The sequence below is a fragment of the Theropithecus gelada genome, chromosome 14, assembly GCF_003255815.1.
Source record: "Theropithecus gelada isolate Dixy chromosome 14, Tgel_1.0, whole genome shotgun sequence".
NCBI classification, from domain to species: Eukaryota; Metazoa; Chordata; class Mammalia; order Primates; family Cercopithecidae; genus Theropithecus; species Theropithecus gelada.
Genome location: NC_037682.1, coordinates 54,901,834 through 54,926,816, shown reverse-complemented (window position 1 = coordinate 54,926,816; position 24,983 = coordinate 54,901,834). Strand labels below are relative to the sequence as shown.

General features: G+C 46.3%; 1 protein-coding gene across 7 annotated transcripts in view; it reads right to left on the bottom strand.

Moving 5' to 3' along the window:
- Positions 1-24,983, bottom strand: part of MRVI1 (murine retrovirus integration site 1 homolog) — a 119,246-nt gene that overhangs the window by 39,632 nt on the left and 54,631 nt on the right. For 2 of the 7 annotated variants that reach the window (XM_025355237.1, XM_025355243.1), the window contains 8 exons: positions 20,604-20,707; positions 19,971-20,041; positions 17,526-17,699; positions 16,735-16,812; positions 15,959-16,011; positions 15,706-15,750; positions 13,964-14,581; positions 11,796-11,874 (listed from right to left, as the gene is read on the bottom strand). In XM_025355237.1, the coding sequence (XP_025211022.1) occupies positions 11,796-11,874; positions 13,964-14,581; positions 15,706-15,750; positions 15,959-16,011; positions 16,735-16,812; positions 17,526-17,699; positions 19,971-20,041; positions 20,604-20,707 (1,222 nt within the window). Of the gene's footprint in view, positions 1-11,795; positions 11,875-13,963; positions 14,582-15,705; positions 15,754-15,958; positions 16,012-16,507; positions 16,510-16,729; positions 16,813-17,525; positions 17,700-19,970; positions 20,042-20,603; positions 20,711-24,983 lie in introns of all 7 variants that reach the window. The other 5 variants (XM_025355236.1, XM_025355240.1, XM_025355239.1 and 2 more) reach the window with 5 other exon arrangements.

The window sequence follows — 24,983 nt, the reverse complement described above, 5'->3', positions numbered from 1 at the left end:
TAAAGCAGATATAGCTTCAAATGGAATTACAGGAGGGTAGTAGAGATTGGGTAACCATAAGGAATGCAAAGAAGGAAAGAAAGATTGAAGTATATAGAGATAAAATAATGGACCTGGAGTTGAGACACTGATGATCAATCTATGCATTATGTCATCTCCAAAGTAGTGAACAAAACAAATGGAACAAAGGACATATTCAAAGATATAACAGAAGAAAAATTTTCCTCACTTGAGGGGAAAGTTGAACGCTTCGGGTTGACAGACCACATCATGTTGAAAAATATATTCAAATGCTTCATACAAAAAAAAAAGACAGACATCTACAAGGGAAAGTGAAGATTAAGAGGTGCTAGAAATCAGCTGGTCCCAGCCTTCTCCATAACTTTGAATACAGTGGAGCAACATCTACACAGTTCCAAGGAAAACAGTCACCCAAGAATTTTATAACCATGCAAGATGTCCTTCAATAATTAAGACAAAATTTTCAAATGTGATAGAACTCAGGGAACATAGCACCTCTGAACTCTTTCCGGAAAATTGTTGGAAAACAAAATCCAGCTAAACAAGACATAAATCAGAATAAATTTGGGAAATATGAACCATGGTAAAAGGACCAGTGGTGAACGTGAGATCCTTTTACATTTAAGTCTAAGGCTAAATAACTGTGGAAACCATAATTACAGAATATGGAATGTAAATGTTATAACCTTGACGATGTACAAAGAAGAATTCAAGATGTGTAGAGGTAGAAATGGAAAGGTAGGAAGAAACGTGAAGGTGGGAAGATATTCGGCCATTCTCATCTTTCCCTGCAGGAACTCAGTAGCTACCACTGTAGTGACTAAATATTCTTATCTTCTGTATTCTTGATATTCTGTCACTTGATGACTTAATCCTGGAGAGACAGCCCCTCTCAAGGCTAGCTGATTCTTAGAGTTAGGAAACAACTCTCCTTCAAGTGCGTCTTTGAAATACAAACCAACCAGGCCGGGCGCGGTGGCTCAAGCCTGTAATCCCAGCACTTTGGGAGGCCGAGACGGGCGGATCACGAGGTCAGGAAATCGAGACCATCCTGGCTAACCCGGTGAAACCCCGTCTCCACTAAGAAATACAAAAAACTAGCCGGGCGAGGTGGCGGGCGCCTGTAGTCCCAGCTACTCGGGAGGCTGAGGCCGGAGAATGGCGTGAACCTGGGAGGCGGAGCTTGCAGTGAGCTGAGATCCGGCCACTGCACTCCAGCCTGGGCTACAGAGCGAGACTCCGTCTCAAAAAAAAAAAAAAAAAAAAAAGAAAAAGAAAGAAAGAAATACAAACCAACCAATACAGAACCCATACCTGCAAACATCGCCTTTATCAAATTCTCACACACTAAGCCAGTACTCCCCCTAAATCACCCCAGGGCCAGTACCTGACAACTGGGGGCCTAGAACCTGCCAAAATTATTCACACTAGCCAACTCTAAACATACTCAGGGTACCTACCCTGGTCCTTCCCTAAGGGGCTTTGTGTGATGTGCCACATGTCCTGCTCTTAGGCATCTGTGAGTACATTCCTTCATGAGAATCATTTGCAGGTCTCTATGTCATACCATACCTGATTAAAACAAATGCCAGGTCCAAAGTTTAGATCAAATTTAAAACATATAGTACAAAAACACTACCTCAGTAACTCCAAACCCTTTATGCATTTTATAATACATTTTTTGTACTTTTAGAAACCAATTTCTCTTCTTTGGAGGAAGCAATTATCAAAATTCAGCAAGTCTTATAGTTCCACTTCAAATTCAATTAAATTCTAATACTTTTAATTTCAAAAAAGTATATGTAGTATAATCTCCCTCTTTTTCCCTTCTTCCTTCTGTATTTTTGGGGGAGGAGGTGTTTAGTGTAAGCTATTTTTACTTTCTTCCTTGTATTTTTCACTATTGGTTGAATTTTTAGATATGAAGATAAGCCACTTTCAACAAAAGTAACGCAATTATTTTCAAATATATCTCCCAGTACTATCTCATTCCAATGAAAATATTTGTTTCTGACCATGTCAGCAACTTGCAGAAATTGCTTTTGGGGCTCTGGTTAAAGATGCTCTGAGTCCCAGGATGGTTCCTAAAAGTCAAAGCTGCTAGTTGGGGATAAACTTTCTTTACCTCTTTCTTCTCAGGGAGGCCTCTTTCCTGCCCGAGACCTGAGGCTCTCAGTCTAGACTGGGGGTTTTGGAAGGACTGTCCATTCAATGTACTTCTCTGCCTCAGCCTACGTGTCCCTCAAAATCCAGGTCCAGATAGCCAACTACCTCCTAGATATTGCCACCTGGATAAGGAGAATAAAAAATCATTTCAAGAGCCACCATTTACTGAACATCAACTATGCAGTAGATACACTTTGTTACTTCTTACAATAGTCCTGCAAATAAAAAATAGCTTAAACACGTCCTTATCCACAAATAACAGAAGTAGCAAGGGAAAAAGAGGGAGATTCTACTAGATATACTTTCTTGAAATTAAAAGTATTAGAATTTAATTGAACTTGAAGTGAAGTGAAACTGTAGGACTTGCTGAATTTTGGTAATTGCTTCCTCCAAAGAAGAGAAATTGGTTTCTAAAAGTACAAAGAATGTATTATGAAATGCATCTTCTGGAGAAACTGAAGCTCAGCTAAGTTAAAGTGATTTTCTAGGGTCCAGCTCATCGCTGTAGAGCCAGAATGCAAAACCACGTTTGTCTGTTGCATTCAAGTTGTTTTCCATGGGCATTTGACATGTCCAAACTCAAATTCACTGTCTTCCTTCTCAAGCAAACTCCTCCTCCTGCCTCACAATTCATCACCCTCACAGCCATACAGACAGGTACCTGGTGGTATTCCTGGTCTGCCTCTCAGCTCCATCTCCTCGTCAAGTCCTGACAAGCTGATCTCCAATAGCTGTCAAACTGTCATGTCCACATTCACTACCACCTCATTACCTCTCACTAGGCTACTTCCCTATCCTTTTACCTGGTGTCTCCCTGTCTCTAGCCTCTCCTGTTTCAGGCCAGCTCTCACAATCTGTCCAGAAGAATTATTCTAAAATATAGATTTGGGCCGGGCACGGTGGCTCAGGCCTGTAATCCCATCACTTTGGGAGGCCGAGACGGGCGGATCACGAGGTCAGGAGATCGAGACCATCCTGGCTGACACGGTGAAACCCCGTCTCTACTAAAAAATACGAAAACTTAGCTGGGCGAGGTGGCGGGCGCCTGTAGTCCCAGCTACTCAGGAGGCTGAGGCAGGAGAATGGCGTAAACCCGGGAGGTGGAGCTTGCAGTGAGCTGAGATCCGGCCACTGCACTCCAGCCTGGGCGACAGAGCGAGACTCTGTCTCAAAAATAAAATAAAATAAAATAAAATATAGATTTGATCCTGATGTTTCCTTACCTGCAGGCTTCTCTGACTTTCCAAAGTGTCCTAAATGAAATTCAAACACATTAATTGGCCTTCAAAGCCTCCACTTACCCTGGTCCCAGCCCACTGTTCCCACTGTGTTGCCCATCTCTCTGGGACATGTAGCTCACACTTAGTTCACATGACATTCCTTCTGTTCCTGAAGTATGCCAAGCACTAAAAGATGCCTACATGCTTTTGCTTCTGCTGTCGCCCTGCTTGGGATGACTTTCTCTTCCCCAGATCAAGGTGGCTCCTCCTGAAAGCCTTCCCTGACTCAACCCCACTGAGCTAGCTGCTTCTTCCTCTTTGTTCCTAGGTACTTTACGGCCTGTTAAAGTTTTATCATAATTTATCGTAGTGACTTTTTCTATCCTTACGTTTCCTCTCCTAGACAGTGAAGGTGAGCTCATTTGTTCACACATTTATTTAATGTTTATTGAGTGTTTACTATGTCCCTGGCAATGAGCTGGGAGCTAAGGATGCAATGCTAAGCAAAACTGACATGCCACATCCTCTGGAGCTCATTGTCCAGAGGGACAGAGATTAATCAGAGAAACATCCAAACAATTTCACACTGAGAGATTTTACAAAAGAGAAGGGATCTGAAGGTACCAGCAAACCCTTCCCAAGAAAAGTGACGTGAGCAGATATCTAAAGATTGAGTGGGAGTTCATTAGGCAAAGAGGGAGAGAGGAAGAACATTCCACGCCGAAGACAGCATGTGCCATGCCTAAGAAGAGGAAAGAATGAGCTGCTGAAGGCAGGCCAAAATATTGTGAGTGAGAGAGTGTGGCCCTAGAATATTCTGGGGAAGTGGGTGGGGTTAACCACCCAGGAACTTGCAGGTTCTACTGAGGATTCAAGTGCTCTTCCTAAGAGCAGAATGAAGCCTCTGAAGATGCTGAAACAGATTTGCCTTTTAGAGATCCCTGCAGCTGCTATGTTGGCCATGGTGTGAGCTGGGTTGGGGGTTGGGAACGCAGGGAGAGGAATCAGGTTGCAGGCTGTTGCGATAGCCAAGGGGACTGATAATGGTAGCTGGGACAAGGCCTTCTCCCTGATGGTAGGGCCTGAACCCTTTCCACTTAATGCATCCCCAGCACACAACCTAAGAACTGGCCCAGTGTCAGTCTCACATCTTTGGCTTGAAATAACCTGCAAATGATCAAAGATCAAAACAGCATACAATAGAGTTTCTGAGAAGGGAACTGATTGTGTTGTTGGAAAGACTAGATGCCGCACAGAAATGAGCCTCCCAGTCCTCACAAACTGAAGCAGAGCCAAAATTCTTCAGACTCCAGAATGTTCTGATAATTATCTTTTCCCATTTCTCAAAGGAACAGCCAACAACCATCATAAGAGACTGGAGTTTTCCCCACGAGTTCATATGCAGGGTTGTATTTAGAGCCTATAAACATAATCTGAGCCAGCTCTCATAAAATGCTCCCAAAGCCTTTTATCCTGGGTATGGGAGGGGATGGGGCTCTTTGATGGGGCTTTCAGAATATGAGAAAAGAAAGTCACAAGTCTGCAAGTATTCATTAAACACAGAGGGTTGCCCACCACATCTCTAGCACTGTGGAGCACAGTGTACGAAAATATCCATTTGGCTGGCAAGATAGAGTTCTGCAACCTAAATGACAGAAATGAAAATGTATGCCAGGTTCCTGCTGGAATAAAGACCAATATCACATGCAAACATTACAGCAGCTTAGTAAAGTAGGTACTATTATTAACCTCCTTTTAAAGATGAACAAACTGAAGCGTGGAGAGAATTAGAACTTTGACCAAGGCCTTGCAGCTGGTAAGTGACGCAGTTTGAGCTCTTAAGCATCCAGACCCTAGAACTGACAGAAAATGAGAGGGAGTATATGTTGTTGGACACCGACCATGGTTAATTTTAGTTTTAAAATTTGGTGCTTATAGGAATCAAATTCATTTGACTGATAATTTTACTTCTAAGATGCATCTTATGCCCTATTAATATTGGATAATAAAGTTTTGCTGTAGGTAGTAGATGTCTAAATTGGTATATTTTTTGTAAGTTAATCTGGCAGTATGCACATATATATTTAAAAGTAAATACTTTTAATAAATCAATTGCAATTCTAGAATAGTAGCCCATGGAAAAAACAGATCTCTATAAAGATCTATGTAAGAGTGTATTCATTATAACATTGTTTTTAATAGAGAAAAAAGTGGAAACAACATAAATATTAATGAGATAGGTCAAATAATACAGTGTTTCTTACATAATACAATAAAACAGTTAAAAATGTTTAAAGTTCCATATGCTTTAAATGAGAAACTGTCTACAGTATGTTGTTCAGTAGAAACGACAATGCGACAGAAGCACCTAGTCATCCCCCAACATGTCTTGTCTGCCTTCCATGCGAATGGAGTTTAATTTGGGCATAGGGCCAGCTGTCCCACCAGCAGTCACATTCCCCAGCTTCCCTTGCTGCTAGGTATGGACACGTGACCATCTTATCACCCACGCAGTGGGAGCTGAAGGGGTATGTGCAACTCCTGTGCTAAGAAAGGAAGCTTGGACTTCCATTCTCTCCCCTTCCCTCACATGAGAAGCCAGATTTGCCCATAATCCAGCTTCGACCTTGTATCAAGTCTAACACCTCAGGGCATGGCAAAATGACAACAGGGAAGGAGTGAGGGTCCCCAAATGATCATATGGAGCACTGCCTGCTGCTAACCTGATCAGTTCCCCTTGGAGTTGTTTCTTGAGAGTGAAACGATCTTCTCTCTCCTATACATTATTGTGTTTGGGTCTCTATGTTATAGCAACTTAGATGTTATCTTAACTAATGCAGGAAAGTTGCAGAGTACTTTAAAAGAAATACTCATATATAGAATTTGGTAGTACATATAAAAGAAATAAACTATGATCAAATGAGTTTCACTGTCACACCACAAGGGTTTATTTCTATGGAAAATCATTTTCATATATGGGAAATATTTAATTTATTAAATATAATACATGATTTTTTCAGTAGATATCCATAGCACATTTAACAAAATTCAACATGTATCTTGAAACTTGAAAAATATTTTCTTAAAGAAATAAAAAGTATAAATTCTGTATTTTAATATTTTATATTACCTATCATATACTTTAGTGTATAACTATAAAATAAAAATTGAAATTGTGCCTCTATTTAGTAACAAGATACAACATGATGCTTGAGAGAAAAATATAAAAAACAACTCAGTTAAAAACAGAAACAAGGCCGGGCGTGGTGGCTCACACCTGTAATCCCAGCACTTTGGGAGGCCGAGGCAGGCAGATCACGAGGTCAGGAAATCGAGACCATCCTGGCTAACATGCTGAAACCCTGTCTCTACTAAAAATACAAAAAATTAGCCGGGCGAGGTGGCGGGCACCTGTAGTCCCAGCTACTCGGGAGGCTGAGGCAGGAGAATGGCCTGAACGCGGGAGGCAGAGCTTGCAGTGAGCTGAGATCATGCCATTGCACTCCAGCCTGGGTGACAGAACAAGACTCCGTTTCAAAAAAAAAAAAAAAATCAAGGCACATGTTCTCCTTATCACCATTATTGAATTAGGGAATATTGCCAAAGTAGTAAAACATATACAGATACACACTGAGAAATACACACACACACACACACACACACAAGCATACAAATAAGACAAATGGCGAATTGGATAAAATAAAAATAACAGATGGTTTGATTGTGAATTTGAAAAAGAAAGGTGTTCTGCAAAGTGGTCAAGAGTCTTTTAAGTTAGACACATCTGGGTGCCAGTTCCGGCTTTAGCAATTAATAACCACGTGACCTTAACTTCCCCAAACCTCGATTTCCTTATTTGTAAAATGAGTGAAATAAGGTCACCTCCCAAGATTGTTGTGAGCATTAGGTATCAGAAGGCACTTAGCACAGTATCTGGCATGTAGTAATCACTCTAGTAATAATAATCATACTGATTAATCACTATAGTAATCACTCTACCATTTGGTAACAATATTTTTTATGCAAGAAACATGTATGACACCAAGCACTATTCACCTATGCCACAAATTATTAGCTAGAAAATCTAATACGAAAAGAGTCTTAAGCAAAAAGCTACATAGAATGTGCCCCAGTAAGAGAGATGGAAGATGTATATAATAGAGGAGAAAGAAGGAAATATGTAAATTAGTAGAGGAACAAACCATGTGCCTGAATGAGAACTAAATGTCTGCAAAGTACTTTAAAGGTCTATAAACTGTAAAGCAAACAAAACTTAGACAGTTCTTCTGAATTCAATGTGTAGGTTTACAGCAAACACAATTAGAATGTTATACAAAATAGTGTACATTTCAAATGGGAATGGAGGCCCACAGAGGTGGAGGAACACATTTAAGGACTCTGTTAATTGGTGTCTGGACGGGGACATGAGCTCAAATCTCCTGACTTGTAGTCCAATTGCTCTATTATTTTGCACTGAATCGCTGTATCTAGAATATCAATGAATATTCTGAAAAAGAAGAGCAATGAGGAAAAACTAACCCCATTGCACACTAAAATATAAGGCAGCAGTAATTAAAATGGGGTGGTATTGATCCCAATAAAACAGAATCAGGAGCCCAGAACTAGTTTTTGGTGTATATATAAAAAAGAATGTAACATATGACTAAGCCACAAGAGAACTACAAACACTATTAAAATATTATTGAGGTAAAAAGACCTCAAATCTTAAAATACATATATATTAAAATAAGTTTCAGAGGTATTAGCAAAATAAATATAAACTAGTAAAAAATAGATCTATTATTACAACTGGGGAGAAGTAGTATTTTTATAATGATTGAAATAATAGAAGACTTCTCAAAGGGAAAGATAGGCAAACATGATTATATAAACTCCTTAAAATTCCTCTAAAAAAACACAAAACTTACTAAAAAGCAAAAAAAAAAAAAAAAAAAAAAAGACTGAAAATATATTAAAATACAGACCCCAAAAGGAGATAAAGCCAATTAAGGGCTATTATCTATAATATATCAAGTTTACATATATTACCAACAGAAAACAAACAAATCAATGAAAAACCCCAGACCCAAATGGATACACGGGCAAAGAAGTGAGAAGTTAATTCACCCAAAAAGAAAATAAAATGACTATTTTAACATTTTAAGTTTGAGCTTCCTAGCAAATTAATTGAAATAATAATGAAACTTCACACTAATAATAATAAAGTTATAACAATGATAATTACTGATTATTCTTAATATATTCTGAATAACAAGGAGCAGAAGCAAACACCAGTGCGGGTAACGCGTAAGAGAAAGATGTCCATTCAGTCTTTGTCAGTAGCATTATTCATTGCAAGTAATTTGGGAAATGCAAATGTTTCTACTCTTTAACTTTGTGATTCTCAAGTCTGAACATTTATCTCAAGGGAATAATTTAAAGGAAGAAAGAAAACAGCTAACAGTCCATAATTGTTTATACTAGTGTTGTTAATCCTAGTTCAAAGAACAACAGATATGTTAATACAAAAGGAATTATGCACCCATTAAATCATAACTGAGGAGAAGTTACTCAGTATAAAATAATAAGAAAAAGAAGCCGTATCTATTCATCGAATCAACCGAAAACATTATAAATACAGGCAAATATTGCAAAGGAAAAAAATTGTTTTTCAGAATTTATGGGGTTGTGGGTGAAATTTTAAAGTTAAGGTTTTTTTTCCAGTGTTTTAAATATGCTTTAGTAAATTTAAAATTATAAGTAGAGAAGTATACACTGCATTTTCAAAAGATCCCTCTAAAGATGGTTAATTTATTTAAAACATTTAGCCCTCGGGGAAAAATACCGTTTGAAATTTTACTTCTGGGAACCTTCTTACTAAAGCTGAATAAATAGGTAGGTGTAAGTTACTATTGTTCAGACTAGGGGCTTCCACCATTGTTAGTGACATCCTGGACACATTCACACAAGCATCCATAAACAGAGGGCTCTTATGCTGAGACTGGCTCCCAGCAGCTTGAAGCGGGGCAAGGAATTTCAAATGGTGCTCTGTGAAGCCTGGGTCCCTGGAGGTACCTTGGGCCCACAGTCTCAGAAGATGCAGGATCCAAGCCCTTCTATCCCCTTCAACTAGAGCAGCCCCACTTGTGTCTCCCCAACACACTGGTCTCCTACAAATCAGCTTGTCTGAAATGTTGTACAGCTAAAAAAAAGTTGTAAAACTGTTCATCAGATGGCCAAACCATGAGATTTTGAGTCAGGAGATCCTTGGGCCTCAGTTTCCTCAACTATAAGAGCAAGAATCCCTGCTCCTCTTAGCTAACTGGGAAGATTACATAAAATCAGAGGTGAAAATGGTTTATACTGTGGAAAGTGCCATGGGAAATTTATTAATTAAGATTGAATTTAAAGGAGTAAGTGACATGGATGAAACTTGAAGGTGTTTTACTAAGTGAAATGAGCTCGACACAAAAGGACAGATACTGTATGATTCCATTTCTAGGAGGGATCTAGAACAGTCAAATACATAGAGACAGAAAGTAGAAGGTGATCACCAGCGGCTGAGGAGGGAGGGAATAAGGAGTTATTGCTTTAATGAGTATGGTGCTTCAGTTTGCGATGATGAAAAAGTTCTAGAAATGGATAGTGGTGATGGTTGCATAATATGAATGTACTTACTGCCACTGAACTGTATACTTAAAAATGGCTAAAATGGCAAGTTGAAAGTTATATATATTTACAATAAAAAATAGTCCCCCACCCCCTCTGAAAAAGGGAATAGTATATAGAGTAAAATACAAAAGAAAGTCAAGAAAGGAGGAAGATTGCAGAGCTGGTGGGACTAACCCACTGCTTTAAGGAATAGGTATCATAGATTCAGAGAGGAAGGCAACAGCCCAGCAGGAGGGAGATGCCGCGGGGACAGAGGCACAGAGGCAAGAGGGTGAGTGGCCACAGAGAAGAGGCCCTGGGAAGAGGGAAGAGCCAGGAGTCTCGCCTGTTGGAAACACTCATTCCTCTCCACTTGCCCATGCCTCTTTATCCACCTCACGGCACTATGGTTACAATTACAGATTATTTTCACATACCTATCTCAACGCTGCTGTCACATCTTTTTAAAAATTTTTATTTTGAGACAGGGTCTCACTCTGTACACCAGAGTGAAATCCTGGAGTACAGTGGCACGATCACAGTTCACTGCAGCCTTGACCTCCCAGGCTCAAGCAATCCTCCCACCTCAGCCTCCCGGGCAGCTGGGACTACAGGTGTGCATCACCATGCCTGGGCAATTTTTGTATTTTTTGTAGAGATGGGGCTTCATCATGCTGCCCAGGCTGGTCTCAAAGTCCTCAGCTCAAGCAAGCCACCTGCCTCCCAAAGTGCTGGGATTACAGGCTCACCTAGCCCCCTGCCACATCTCATACAATTTCATTAGTTCATTCAACAAATACCTATGCAGACCCTAGTAGTGCCAGGGATTGTTGTAAGCAGTGGACACACACACACTCCTGCCCTTGGGGACTTCTTCTCTAGGGATGATAATAGCTGACACCTAGATAACACCTGTCACATACCAGGTACTGTTTTAGGTACTTTACAGATATTAGCTGCTTTAATCTCCATAATCACCTAAGAAGGCAAGTACTGTTCTTAGCCTGGTTTTATATGCAGCGGGGATCAGGCCCAGGGAGGCTGAATAGCTTGCCCGGGTCACATGGCTGAGTGATAGCGGCACTTACAGTTCCAACTCGCAGTGGGGCTCGACATACTCATGCTGGAGAATGGGGCCGAGGAAGGATGCTGGGGGCACTGGGAGCAGGGCTGGACCTGCCCAGCCAGATCTAGAGGGATCAGAACCCTACTGAGAACATCGGCAAGGTGAGTGCAGACAGGGAGGCAGGGTGGGGACTGAAGCCTCATTTTCAGAAGATGGTTCTGGCAGGAGGTGGGCGGGGAACTGGAGGCTCGGAGGAAGGCGCCCGCAGCTACCCAGCAGGGCAGGGCTGGGATATGGACTTTGTGGTGACAGCAGATTAGAAAGCAAGAGATGGTCGTGATGCCTCGAAAAGAGGAACTCTTCAATTTGGGCAGCTTCTTGGGTGTACGAGGAACAGGAAGTGTCAAAAGTTCAGGCCTGAGGCACCCTTCCAGGCCCACTAGATGCCAGCAGGGCTCAGGGATGGCTGGCAGCAAGGCCTGGGGGCTGGCTGGAAGGAGGCAGGTTTGGAGGTGCTGAGGGGGCAGAAGACACAATCGGATTCATTCATTCACCTGCAAATGTTTCCTGAGGAAGACACAGGAAGTCTTGTGTTTACACATTCACCTTCCTTGATCTGGCACAGATAAATCAGCACTCGCTGAGACAGTATCTGCCCCAATCCCACCTACCTTTTTCCTGCTCAGTCGCTTCGCTAAGGTCCGGAAGCTTGAGCCCCACTAAGTTCTGATTTCTCATCAGGATGTGCTCCTTTGTGGTAAAAGAAAGAGACAACATTTCAGATGATGACACTGGGCTGGGTTGTTCTCTTGGCTCTGTCTATGGTTCTGTAACCACTATCTGAAGTGGGAAAGCGGGGCAGCCTGAGAGGTGGGTGGGCAGGTATGGCCATGGTGAGGCCTGAGAAGCATCAGGAAACAGTTCCTTTCCCAGTCCGTGAAGGTGCCTGAAACACTACTGTCGGCACCGCATTCCACAGGTGAGGGACTACCCTTGGCATGGTCTTTTTAAACAAGTCTGTGGGCTTCAGGGTAAATGAACTGCTTGGCCTCACTGTGGCTGAGGTTCGTAAAGGACATACAGGGGCAGAACTAAGGGCTCTGGGACAGGAGGGTCCCCTGGGTGTGTATGGCGCTGCTCCTGGAAACAGCTTTGGTGCTCTCATGGCTGGCTGGATCTTCCTGACTGCTCACTTCCAGGAGCTGCAATTAGCCCACACACTCGGGTCCTAAATGGCCTTTTATGGAACCTCTTGAGTTTTTAAACTCTCCAGAAAAGTGAGGCCTGAGAATTGCTGGCTTGGGGCCTCAGCTGGCAGAGCCCAGGGAGAGATGGGATGCTGACCACAGGTATGTGGCCCAAGTGGGCTCACACCTGCTCTAAGCCAATTAGCACCAGACCAAGGCCCTGAGTGAAGGCACCTGGCAGAGCTCCTTGCCCCTGTGACTTATGGATCTTCAGTCTGCCGTGTGGCAGAGGGCACTTGGGAATGGTTTGTGCCCCGAGAAAGGAGGAAAGGAAGGGGCCAGCAGAGGGTGCTCGTGATCCAAGTGGAAGTCATGGTCAAAGACCCTTTACCCATTTGCTTAGCAAGTCAGAGGCCCACAGCCCATCAGCTTCAGCACTCTGGAGTCGGGTAGGGGCTGGGTGCTCAGGTGCCAGGGTAGTGGTTAGTGACATGGGGCCTCCAGGTTCCCTGTAACTTCGCTGGGTGAGCAAAACCTACAGGAGTGTAGGGAGTGAGGAGGCTCTGATGACCAGAGGCCCATGAAGGTAAATCCCTGGCTGTCGGCCCCTTGGCTCCAACTTCCGCTAGAGATCTGGGACCTTGGCAACCCCTCTGGGCCCTGTGCTGTTTGATCCACTAGTTAGTTGGGTCTTTCTGACTAGGTAGAGTTTTGTGTGTAAAATGTTAACATCAGCAGCCACGCCCCAGCTCCCCTGAGCCTCCAGTTCAGAGTATCATGAAGGTTTCTGAATAGGATAGTGGCCAGCATTGGAATGTGTCTGTGCCAGCACAGAAATCCCCTCACTTGTGCTTGAGTGTTATCGGGCACATTCTTTTCTTCCTTGCCCTACATTCCCCTCTGTAGAGGAGCCAGGAGGAACCTCCCGCTCTGGGGGTGCTGGGCCCCACTCTGTGGAATCCAGGTGCCTTGGTTTGTATTCCAAGTGGGCCTTCTGGAGGAGACAGGACTGGTCAGGATTGCTTTGTCCTGTTACCTGGTCTCTATCTCTGGATGCCCCGCCATACCCTGCATAGGGCGGCAGCCCCGTGCGAGACCGCTGTGCCTGGTTTGATGGCCAGCAGAAGCTGGGGGGGACACCATGGCCACTGGAAGAAACTCACCATGGGCGGAGCAGCCGTCACACTTGCAGATGGACTTAACGCCTTTGTTAACAGGCATCAGGAAGGAAGGCTTGGGGCCATCGCAAAGGAAATCACTATTTCACCCTTGCTAGCTAATCCTAGGCATGACTGGACATTCCATCAAGGGATTCCTGTTTATGAGCCACTGCACTCCAGTTGGAGGAGGAAAGCAGCCCAGGACTGAGGGGCCCACATGTCCCTCCACACGTCTGCCTTCCCCTAGATTCTAGACTGAGCTCTGCCTGGTAACTGACATAAAAAGCACCTAAAACGGGTGTTTAGGAAAGAGATGCCACATAAATAGGCCTGACTTCTCAGAGTGGCAAAATTTACGCCTCCACAAGGCCCAAGTCCAGGCCAGAGCTGCCCTGGCCAGGGGCCCTAAGTTTACTTTGTTCAGCCCTAAGGTCTTCAGCCCAGGGGGTACCTGGAGTACACATTCTGCCCAACTGGCCCCCAGGAACCCACCTCTCGGAGCTTGGTCAGTTTCTGCATCCGCACGGGCTGCACTTGTATCTGAAAGTCTTTGAGTCCAGGGGCCTTGGCCAGCTTGCCACCGGCTTTGCCTGCAAAACGTTTTTCTTCCTCTGCCAGTGGCAGCTTGGCAAGCACTTTCTGCAGCCGGGGGCCAGGTTCTTCAGGTCCACTGTCCCAGGAGAGCCCTCGCAGCAGGGGGGGGCGGGACACAGTGGGTGGAAGCTCAGCTTTGGAGCCAGCCTTGGGCCCCATCGGCTCTCCAGCTGGGCTTCTCCCCTGGGGGGCTGGGGGAGCCACTCCTCCCGCATCCTGGGTTGGACTTCTCGGCAGAGGGCTGCCCTCCCAGGCCGTTTTCAAGAGCTGCTTCCCCAGCTCGCTCTCCACGGGGCCAGACTGAGGGCTGTTCAGGGCCATTTTCCCACTGCTGTTTGTGACAGGAGCTAGGCCTTTGGGTGTGGTCTCCCGGTACTGGAGGGGATCAAAGTTTTCCTTTTGTTCTATTGCAATCTCTTTGGACTTCTCAACTGGAGGAGGACGAGGAGCCAGCCTGCCCTGAGACACTTTCCTCTGGTCATTCTGCTTCCTGTCAGCTAGCCCTTTGGGGACATTCTGAAAAAGACAAGGTAGAGCTGGAACCCTGGGGGCAGGTTGAGGGGAAACAGGTGGGGCCACTTCTGCTGTGGAGTCTCTGCCCCCACACACCTTGCCAAGGGGCCCATTTGTATAAGTGTGTATGGGGTATGAGTGGATGATGTGGAAGGAGAGGGCTTCTGCCTGAGGTTTGTAAAACAGGAAAATGGAACCTGCAATTCAAAACCAGCCAAGAATTTCCCAAGGGATAGGAGCTGAGGAAACTTGAATAGAAAGCAGCTTTGGCCCTAACTCAGTTGCCCCAGATCTAGCCTTGGTGCTGCTTAGCAAGGCCCTTAACTCTTAGGGACCCAGGTTGGTGAACCCTCTGAAATGACGTATGTGTATATCTGTGTGTGGAGGGCGTTTTTCCAGGAAGAGCATCCACAGCTTTCAACAATTTCTCAGAGTTCCATGATCCAAAGAGGTTAAGGATCATTGGATGGGGCGATTCTTGCAAAGGTGATGTCTTCCTGCTCAGAAGCTCTAAGATTCTGCAGTGTTAGTTTACTTTGTTCATTCCCCAAGGGAAACCTGGGCTGTGAGCAGCACGTGGGTCTGGGGGTCTGTGTGGCTGCCTCAAGTGTGCTGAGACTCTTCCAGAGGACTGTATCCCTGACCCAGTTCCAGGTGACACTAAATTCTACTGCTGCGCTTGAAACACTGAGCATATGGGCCCCTCATTGTGAGCAGGGTGGGGTGCTTCTGTTGCTCATCAACAAAGATGAGGTTTCCCCGGCTTCCTCAGACAGAATCCCAGGCAGGGGCTGGCGCTTTCCTGCCCTTTCCACTGGAGCTGACAGGAGCCAGTCTCACCTGGCCTGGAGGTCCCCCTTGTCTCCAACCAGCAGCCTGACTAGGGGTCAGCGCTGTGAGTATTGCCTCCACGGAGTTCATCCCCCTGAATCCTGCCTCCCCACCCCTCCACCTTAGACTTCTAGTCACTATAGGGCAGGGGAATCTGCTGTTTTCCTGGCCCTGACCCTCCACTCATACGTGTGCATGCACACACACTTGAAGGCTGCCCAGGGGCCAGCCTAGGCTTCTAGGAGACTGTGCCTCCCACGCTCAAATCATCCAAAGGGAGCAAAGCTCAAACTCACAGGCTCGCCAGGGTGAGGTGAAGAGATGTCGGCCTCATCCCCCTTCTGCTGGAGAAGGTGAACACGAGTCAGTCAGGAATGGGAAGAGACCATGTTTCCTCTTGAAATATCCCCAAGGGGGCCCCCTAGCATGCCTTCCACCCAGCACCCTCATCTCCAGTGGGTCACGAAGGGCCTCCTGGTATTCAGAGTAAGGGGAGAGACCCATTGGCATAGAAACAGCCCAGCAGCGGGGAGGGGTGGGTCCTGTCACCTGTGGTGGCGCTCCAGGCAGAGGGGATGGCGGACCACTGCACACATCCAAACCTGGAAGGGTCCAGACACTAGTGAGTGAGGCCCAGCAGCCCAGGCCCTCAGCCGTGCTTTCAGCCACATCTCCCTCCCCAGACTATCCTCCCCTCACAATCTCAGGCCTGGAAGATTTGCTGACTACTTCCCATGTGCCAGGTTCTCAGGTGGGCCCTCACCGAATGTTCACAGAGACCACAGGAGGAAACTGAGGCACAGAGAAATCAAAGTCTCATGGCCAGGAAATGTCAGCACTGAGATTTGGGCCCAGCCTGCCTGGCCCCAACCTGAGCGTGCCCCGCTGTACTGATGAGGGCCAGCTGCCCTTCCTGGCACCCTCCCTCTTTCCTTGTTGGCTGGAGGGTGTAGTCTGGGCACAGCCTAATGAAAGGGAAGAAGTCAGACCCCAAAGAGGCCTTTCCGTATAAGCTCTTGGGGGCTTCTCTGAGCCTCCCTGAGCAAGAGAGGCTGTCCTAGTCCCCTTTCCCACCCAGCCTTCCTGACCCTGGGGTACATCTGCCTCCCAACACAAGGCCAAGACACTAACAGAAAGTCTATCTGCCTCCTCTGGGTGGCCCAGCAAATGGCCCCTGGAGAGGGGTCTTGCTGTGGGTGTGAAGGGGCCAAACAGAGTTCTTGAAGGGGCAGCCTGCAGGCTGGCAGGCATGCTGATCAGTCCAGGCTGAGTTGCCACCCAGAGCAAGAGGCAGGGCGGGAAGTCCCCGGGCAGCTGGGCCTCACCTGGTGGGGTGGGGACTGTAAGCGAGTTGCTTCGAGAGGATGTAGGAGAAGCGCTGGGGCTGAGGTTTGGGGAAACAGCTGTGAAGACAGACACAAATTGGCTGGCATTCGTAAAGGTTTAGGACTTCAACCTGGCAAAGACATCCTTTTAGGTATTCCCAGGCCCTGGGAACTGGGTCTGCCTTGCTGGGCTCAGGGGCTGATGCTGGACTGCCATATGATGCTCCTGTTACAGCCCAACTCCTCCCTGCTGCTGCCCAAGAGGGGTGTCCTCAGGCCATTTGGGGGTTCGAGGATAGAGTCACACTCCTCAGCCTGTCTGGCCTGACCTCAAGGCACCGTCCAGAAACTGAGGCCTGGCGTTGGTTGTCAGGTACAGCTCCAGGAGCTGCCCCTTCTAGACTTCCCAGGGTAGCCCTGACTTCAAAAGCTCCCCTTGTCCTCCTAAGTACACTTACACACTTGCCCAACTTTTTGCTCAGGAAGAAAAGTGAGTCTAGCATAGAGGAAGCAGGAGGATTTCTGGGCCCAGGAAAACATTCCCTCCAACCCGGAAATTCCCCGTAGACCATCTCCCCTTCCCCAGAGGGCCTAGGATCCTTCCCAGCACCCACAGTTAGAGATCAGGGGAAGGGAGCCCAGGACAGAATCCCTACCTCTGCTGAGAGGAGCAGGAGAGTCCAAGGCAACCTCCTCAGAGGTGAGGTGCCCCCTGCAGCTGGTGCCAGGCCCTTCTCTCCCCACCCTAGAGGGGCTCAGGGTAGCCACCTGTACATCCCGGCCCACCCTACCTGATGGGGAGTCTCCGGGGCTGCTCCTGGACTTCCTCCCACGGCGGGTCAGGAATCGCTCACTCACTAACTTGGCTTCTTCCAGCAGCGCCAGGTTTTTCTTCTTGTCCTCCTCTGAGATGCTGATATCTGGCAGCTGGTCATTCACCAGGTCAATGATGTGCCCCGTGGGATCTGCAGAAGGAGGGTGAGCTGGGGTGAGAGCTGCTGCCTCCATGGCCCCAGGCTGAGGCCATGCCACACCATACCTCACCCCAGGGACTCTGCCCACAGCTGACCAGACAGCCAAACCTCAGCCCAGTGCCATCAAGAGAGTCACATAGGGACAGACACTGGCTTCCTCTCTAGGCCTGGCGCCTCTGGCTTATGGCCTGTGGTCCTCCATCACAAATGGTCCTGGAGCCATCTCAGGTTCACAGAATTTTCCTAAACTCTGTTGGGAAGGGAAGGTCACCCAGGAGCCCTACCTCTGGCGCCATCTGCACCCCCAGTGCATTCCTGTTTCCGGTCTGTTTCTTTCACAAGCTAATGCGCTTAAGGTTTGTGAATAAAAGAGGGAGACCAAAGATCACCGGCCACGGCCACAACCCCGTGACCACCTTCCCTCCACTCACATTGTTCACGCCCGTTTTTCTCCAAAACTGCCCCTCTGGATGAGGTGGGTGAATGGCACCACCTCTCACTTGGCTGCTCAGGATCACGGGAGTCATTCCCCACTTCTCCCTCCCCCAACATCCAATCAGTTGATCAAGTCCTCCCTGCATTTACCTATAAACATCTCTGGAGCCTGTTCCTCATCTCCATTCTTGCTCATTAGCTTTTTTTTTTTTTTTTTTTTTTTTTTGAGACAGAGTCTCACTCTGCGGCCCAGGCTGGAGTGCAGTGGCACAATCTCGGCTCACTGCAACCTCCACCTCCTGGGTTCAAGTGATTCTCCTGCCTCAGCCTCGCTAGCACTCATTAACTCTTACCTGGACAACTATGTCTGCCACCTAAGAGGTCCCTGCCCTCAGGCAAGCCCCTCCGTCCTATCCCCCACTGCCTATCAGAGTGGCTATCAGAGCCACATCTGGCCAAGCCATTCTCTACCTCATCTCATGGGGATTTCTCATGCTCCTCAGTGTGGCATCCAAACCCCAAACTGGTCTCAGCCAATCTTGCTGGCCCCACATACTCCCGAGTCCCTCCACTTCAGCCCTGCTGGAGTGAACAGCTCCCATTTCGCCTCCATCAGGTTCTATTCTTCCTTGGGCAGCAGCTCCTTGGTTTTCACTTGGTAAAAACCCCTCTGATTCCCCATTAGCTAACCCCCCTCCCCTGTGCCAAGAGTGGGAATGTGGACCAGTCTTGGCCAATCAATGAACCCAATCCCCTTGGCCACAGAGATTGGCTCAGGGACGGCCATGTGAAGCCATTGAGAGGCAATCCTGGTGTGGAGTATATGGGGAAGAGGAACTCTCCACTGATGGGGCGTAAGCTTGGAGTTGCTGGTAGCTGTTGGCTACCATGTGTTGAAGAGTCTGCCAAGAAGAAAGCTAACACACAAGAAAAAAGGTTCAAGAGATGGAATGGGACAATTGCTAATAATCCACTTTGAGCACCTGGATCTAGCACTACCTGAAATCACAAGCGCTGGCTTTTGTAAATTTTTTTTTGGTGTGAGGTAGTTTGAGTTGGGTTTCTATCATTTGAAAAAGTCCCAATTGGTACACATGGCAGAGTTTCAGTTGCCAGCAACATGCTCCATGGAGGTTCCTGCTCTTTCAGTGTGTTTCATATTCCCCCTGGCATGCCCTTCCTCCCTCGCCTATCTGTCCAGCTCTCTAAGGCACAACTCAAGGTATTCCTCCTCTGGAATACCTTCCTAAAACTTCCTCTCCCCAGAGAGACTTGCTCGGTCCCCTTCTTGCCTTGGCTGGCCTAGTTCTTCTGTGCAGGCCCTTATCTTACAAGGTCCCAATTATCTGCTCATTTCTCAGTCTCTTCATAGTCTATGAGCAGCATTAAGGCAGTGACCAACTCTGTATGATATCTATGTTCCAACAGCCCAGGGCAGATAGTGAGCCACCATCTGGGGATGAGCAGATGACCAGGGTAGCCGGCCTTACACTCAGGCACCCACTCCAACCTGGATGTGGGCCTCTCTAGCAGAGGCTGGAGGACTCTGCCCCCTAAACCTCAGAAACAAGCTTCACTCAGCTGTTCTTTCTTTCTTTCTTTGACTTCTGCATCTTCCTCTTCGTGCCCTGGTCTTGTCTTTTGAGCAACGAAAACTGAATTAAATATGTTTCTCCTAGACCCAGATGGGCTGACCTACCCTGTCTTGTTGGGCATATAGGGAGGGACCACCTTGAAGAGAAGGAGAGAGTAAGGGGTCAAGCCCAGCCATGCTGCCAGACCTCAGTCTTTCTACTCAAACATGACTTAGATTGCCCTGGTCCTTACCCACAGATGTCAGGGAGGCAGTGGACACCTTCAAGTGTCTGTGAGAAGGCCTCTTGTGGGGACTGTGAACTCTGAAAGACAGAACAGTCATCTTGTTCAGAAAATCAATCCACGACTTGAAAATAGGTGAAAAGATGCCTGTATATTATTTCTTTCTTTCTTTTTTCTTTTTCTTTTTTTTTTTTTGAGACTAAATTTTACTCTGTCGCCCAGGCTGGAGTGCAGTGGCGCGATCTCGGCTCACTGCAGCCTCTGCCTTCCAGGTTCAAGTGAATCTCCTGTCTCAGCCTCCTGAGTATCTGAGACTACAGGCATGCACCACCACACCCAGCTAATTTTTGTATTTTTAGTAGAGATGGGGTTTCACCATGTCAGCCAGGTTGGTCTCGAACTCCTGACCTCGAACTCCCCTGCGGTGATTTATGCTTTTCTTAAAGACTAGCCCTTTCCATGGGAGGCCAAGAAATGGAAAAATTCCAATTTCTCTCTCGTATTTTGAAAAACTGCTTGATTATAGTTTAGTCAATAAAATGATACAAGAAAAAAGAAAAGATTTGTTTAAAAATATAGCTCTCAGATCCTCATGTTCTAGGACATATTGTTCGTCACAATGCAAGGATCAGGCACCTGTACCTGTTGGCCAGGTTTTTGTCAGTTTCTCCTTCTGGTGAAGTGGCATCCCCAGTCAGGACAATCGTGGGGGGTGGACTGTAAGATATCCCTGTGGTAGGAGGACCCTGCTGGTTTAGAACAAAAACACAGAGTTAGGCTTGGGCTGGTGGGAGCTTCCAGGGGCAGGAGCCGGAGCATTTATTCTCACATCATGATGATCAGAGCCATCTTGATTAGGGGACAAATGCAGTTTACTCTTTATTCCCCCAGCCTTATTGAGGTATAGTTGACAAATAAAAATTGTATATATTCAAGGCATACGATGTGATGTTTTCATTACCTCGATACAATGTTTTTATACAATGTCATATATTCCAGGCATACAGTGTGATGTTTTGATGTGAAATGATTACCACGGTCAGGCTAACTAATATATCCACCAACTCACATAGTTACCTTTTTGTATGGTGGACAATACTTAGCAAATTCCAAGTACACAATACATTATGCTGTACATTAGATCCCCAGAACATATTCAACTCATAACTGAAATATTAAGTTGAATCCTTTGACCAACATCTCCCCATTTCTCCCACCCCCCAGTCACTGGCAACCACCATTCTACTCTCTGTTTCTGCAAGTTTGACCTTTTTAGATTCTACATATAAGTGAGATCATGCAATATTGTCTTGCTGTGCCTGGCTTATTTCACTTAGCATAATGTCCTGCAGGTTCACCCACATGGTTGCAAATGGTGGGATTTCCTTCTTTTTTAAAAGCTGAATAATATCCTTGTGTGTGTGTATGTGTGTGTATACAGATACAATATTCTATTGTGTATGTATTTTTCACATTTTTTAATTCATCCATTGACAGACATTTAGATTGTTTCCATACCTTGTCTATTGTGAATAGTGCACACATACAGATTATTTGGTTTACTCAGAAAACAAAAAAGACAGGCAGTTTCTCCTTTATTCCCCCAGCAGGCTCTCACCTGAGCTTAACACAGTTCACTATTCATGCATTAAGATTAGGGACACTACAAGCTATCCCTCGTTAGTTCTCACGAGCAATGCAGGAAAAGAACTATAGAGAGTCCTCAGATTGAGGCCAGCCTGGCTGGGGAAGAATGATGGCCTGGAGCAAACGTAGTGGCACCCACACACCCCTGATGTTCCATGACAGTCCTACCTTTGGGTAACTTTGACATTTCAGGAATCGTAATTTGTTAGAAGAGACTCTCCTGGAGTTCTCTCTTAGGTCCCTCCATCAACTTAAGAGGGTGCCTGTCATTTTCCTTCTCCTCCTTCCCACCCCTTGACTGGCGTGTGCTGCCACTGCTCCCTCTGTGAGCACCCGACTGCCTTCGCCAAAGACCTGCCTCTGAGCGCCCCAGAGTGTGTCGCTGCCACCTCCACTATTGGTGCTGCCTCCTGCAGCTTCAAAGCAGTGGGTACCCACTGTCCCTACTGCCACTTTCCCTGGGGGGCCAAATCCTTCTAGAGCCCCTGCACATGAAACGTTTTCACCTCCACTAGCCCTGCTGGCGGAGGGTGCTGCCGATGGGCTGGAGCCTCTGGCAGAGCCAGGCTGTGTTCTCGAGCCCTCGATTCGCAGGTGTTGGTTCCCTGCAAGGCAGGGAGGAGGCCCGCTCTCCTTTTGACATTATGCCTTGTTGTGAAATGGGCCTCATACTGCTCTCTGGACTTCTTAAGTCCCACAATTTTAGTGAACCCAGCTTTTCCCATTTTCATTTTCATCTCTTCCCTTGTTTGGCCCCAAGCATAAGGCCACATGAGCTGGAGAAGTCTGGGTGAGAGTCCAGCCTGGGGAGCACCATACTGCTTCTCTTGTGGAAAGGATGCTTTTATGTGGAAACTCAGAGCCAGATCCTTGAGGAGATGTTCATGGGGCTCTGTGTTCTTATCCAGGAGCTCTTCAGTGCAGGGAGCTACCGTGGCTGAAGGAAAAGGAGGCACTCAGAATCTCCCAGGACACGAAAGGGAAGCTTGGGCTGTGTAGAAGCAGTAGGAAGCAGCATTGCCTATTGGAAGAGTCAGACAAACCTGGGCTCAAATTTAAACTACTAGCTGTGTGTCGTGGACAAGTTATTTAACCTCTCTATGCTCCATGATTATAAAGTCTAACACACAAGGTTAGTGTGAAGATTAAAAATAACATTGATAAGGTACCTACTGCATGATTGATATTTTTATTTATTTAATTTATTTAGTATGGAGAGGGACTCTCACTCTGTTGCCCAGGCTTCAGTGCAGTGCCACAATCATAGCTCGTTGTAGCCTCTGCCTCCTGGGCTCAAGGGATCATCCTGGCTCAGCCTCCTGAGTACCTGGGACTACAGGTGTGCACCACCATGCCTGGCTGACTTTAAAATTTTTTTCTGCAGAGACAGGGTCTTACCATGTTGGCTAGGCTGGTCTTAAACTTCCAGAATCAAGCGATCTTCCCATGTCTGCCTCTGAAGGCACTGGGATTAAAGGTGTGAGCCACGATGCCAGGCCATGATTGATATTTTTAATGTGCTAGGCTTCTAGCATATGATTAATATTTTAAATAAATGTTTATATTACTTCAGATTTCTTTCTCTTTCATTCAACAAACACTTTATGGTTATCCACTATGTGCCAAAAGCAACTTGAGATATGAAGAGAAGACCCTCAAGGGCTCGCAGTCAAGCAAGGGATACAAGGAAATAACTCATAATAAATATAAGGTAACAAGGGATGGACCACATTCTGTGAAAGTTCAGAGGAAGGAAAAGAAAACTCTTTAGTGAGAGGAGTTGAAGAGGACTCTATAGAGGAGTGGACTTTTGAGCTGGGTCTTGAAGGATGAATAGGAGCTTGCACAGCAAAGATGTTAGAGGACAGGATTCGGCCAAAGGGAATAGCATTAGCAAAAGGCATTACTGGGAATCAGGGATTTGTTAGTGTAGCTGTTGCAGGTGCATGGACTATGACATGTGAGATAGGAGAGGTCAGGGCTGGGGGAAATGTGAAACTAAAATAAGAGATTGAGCCAGCTTCTGAAGGACCTTGAAGCTACTCTAATGAGTTTGGTCTTTATGGTTTTGGAGATGGGAAGTCCTGAAGGTTAGGCCCAAGAATAGCTTAACTACCCAAAGGGAAATACAGAAATGTTGACAGCAGATCATCCATGCATCCCTCTATTCATACTGGTTGAGATGACAGAAGAGGCCCAGTTATTAGAATATCCATCATTCCCTATAGGAATTCTGAGGAGTTCCCTGGTAAATTGGAGCTGTGTCACTCTCCATTTGGAAACCTAGAGTTGGCCAAGAGGGAGTGACGAGAAGTCGGCATGGTGCTTGTGGCTGAAACCAAGACTGGCTGACCTGTCCTCATGACCCCAGAGCTCCGGTCCCTCTGAGGACAGATACCCATGCTTCTGTCAAGGACTCCCCCTAGAAGAGACATCCAGGGAGTTTTCTAAAAAGCAACAACTCATTCTCTGGATAGTATGCCTTGAGGGGCTGGTGACAAGCTTGTCCTCCTGTGGCTTTATCCCTCCGTTCCTATAAGGGTACAATGGCCAAAGGCCTGCTCTGTCTCACAGGAAGATTATGCAAGTAAAAAGAAATGACGAATGTGTATACACTTTGATAAGTGTCATATGGTCTATAAGTACCCTTGAGTCATGATCATTATTAAAATTAACGGTGGTTCTATTCAAGGTGAGCCAGTTTTTCCCATCTTTTGTCCAGTGGGCTCCCTTGGTGGGAGGCCAGCAAGCAGCAGAGAAGCTGGGGATTTCCAGGGGACCAGAAGGGAGGTGGAACAATGATCTGGGGCCCTGAGGACATGCAGTGGAACAGTATTCACAGGGGCTGGGGAGGTTAAGAAGGGGAAGCAGCGTGTCAAATGGCAGGTGGCCAGATAGAGGGGGCAGCAGGCAGGGCCAGGGGCAGGTGCCAAGCTTAATGGGAGAGCCAGGGAAGAAGAAGGAATAGGGAATTTTCTACTGTGTGGGTTTTCTGGTGAGTAGGAAGAGCTGAAGTCTTTCCAGAGGAATCTCTTCACATCATTAAAAGGGAGTAGCATTAGCAAAAGGCATTACTGGGAATCAGGGATTTGTCAGTGTTTCTGGCAGGTGTGATCTCTTGGATGTCAATTGAGATGAGCATCCTCTGACACATATTCTGAGCTCAGAGGTGCAAATTAGAGACCCATGTGCCTGTTTGCTAGCAGTGTTTACAAGTTTTTAAATTAGTTACCAATGTTCCATAATTGTAAGAATTCACATAAAGGTCTGGATAGCCTGCTTTTCCTTAAACTGAAAGATCAAACAATCTTGGGCCCACATTTCTGCAGAGTAACCCGGTTTGAGCTATCCTAAATTGGCTTCCTTCAGTGATTT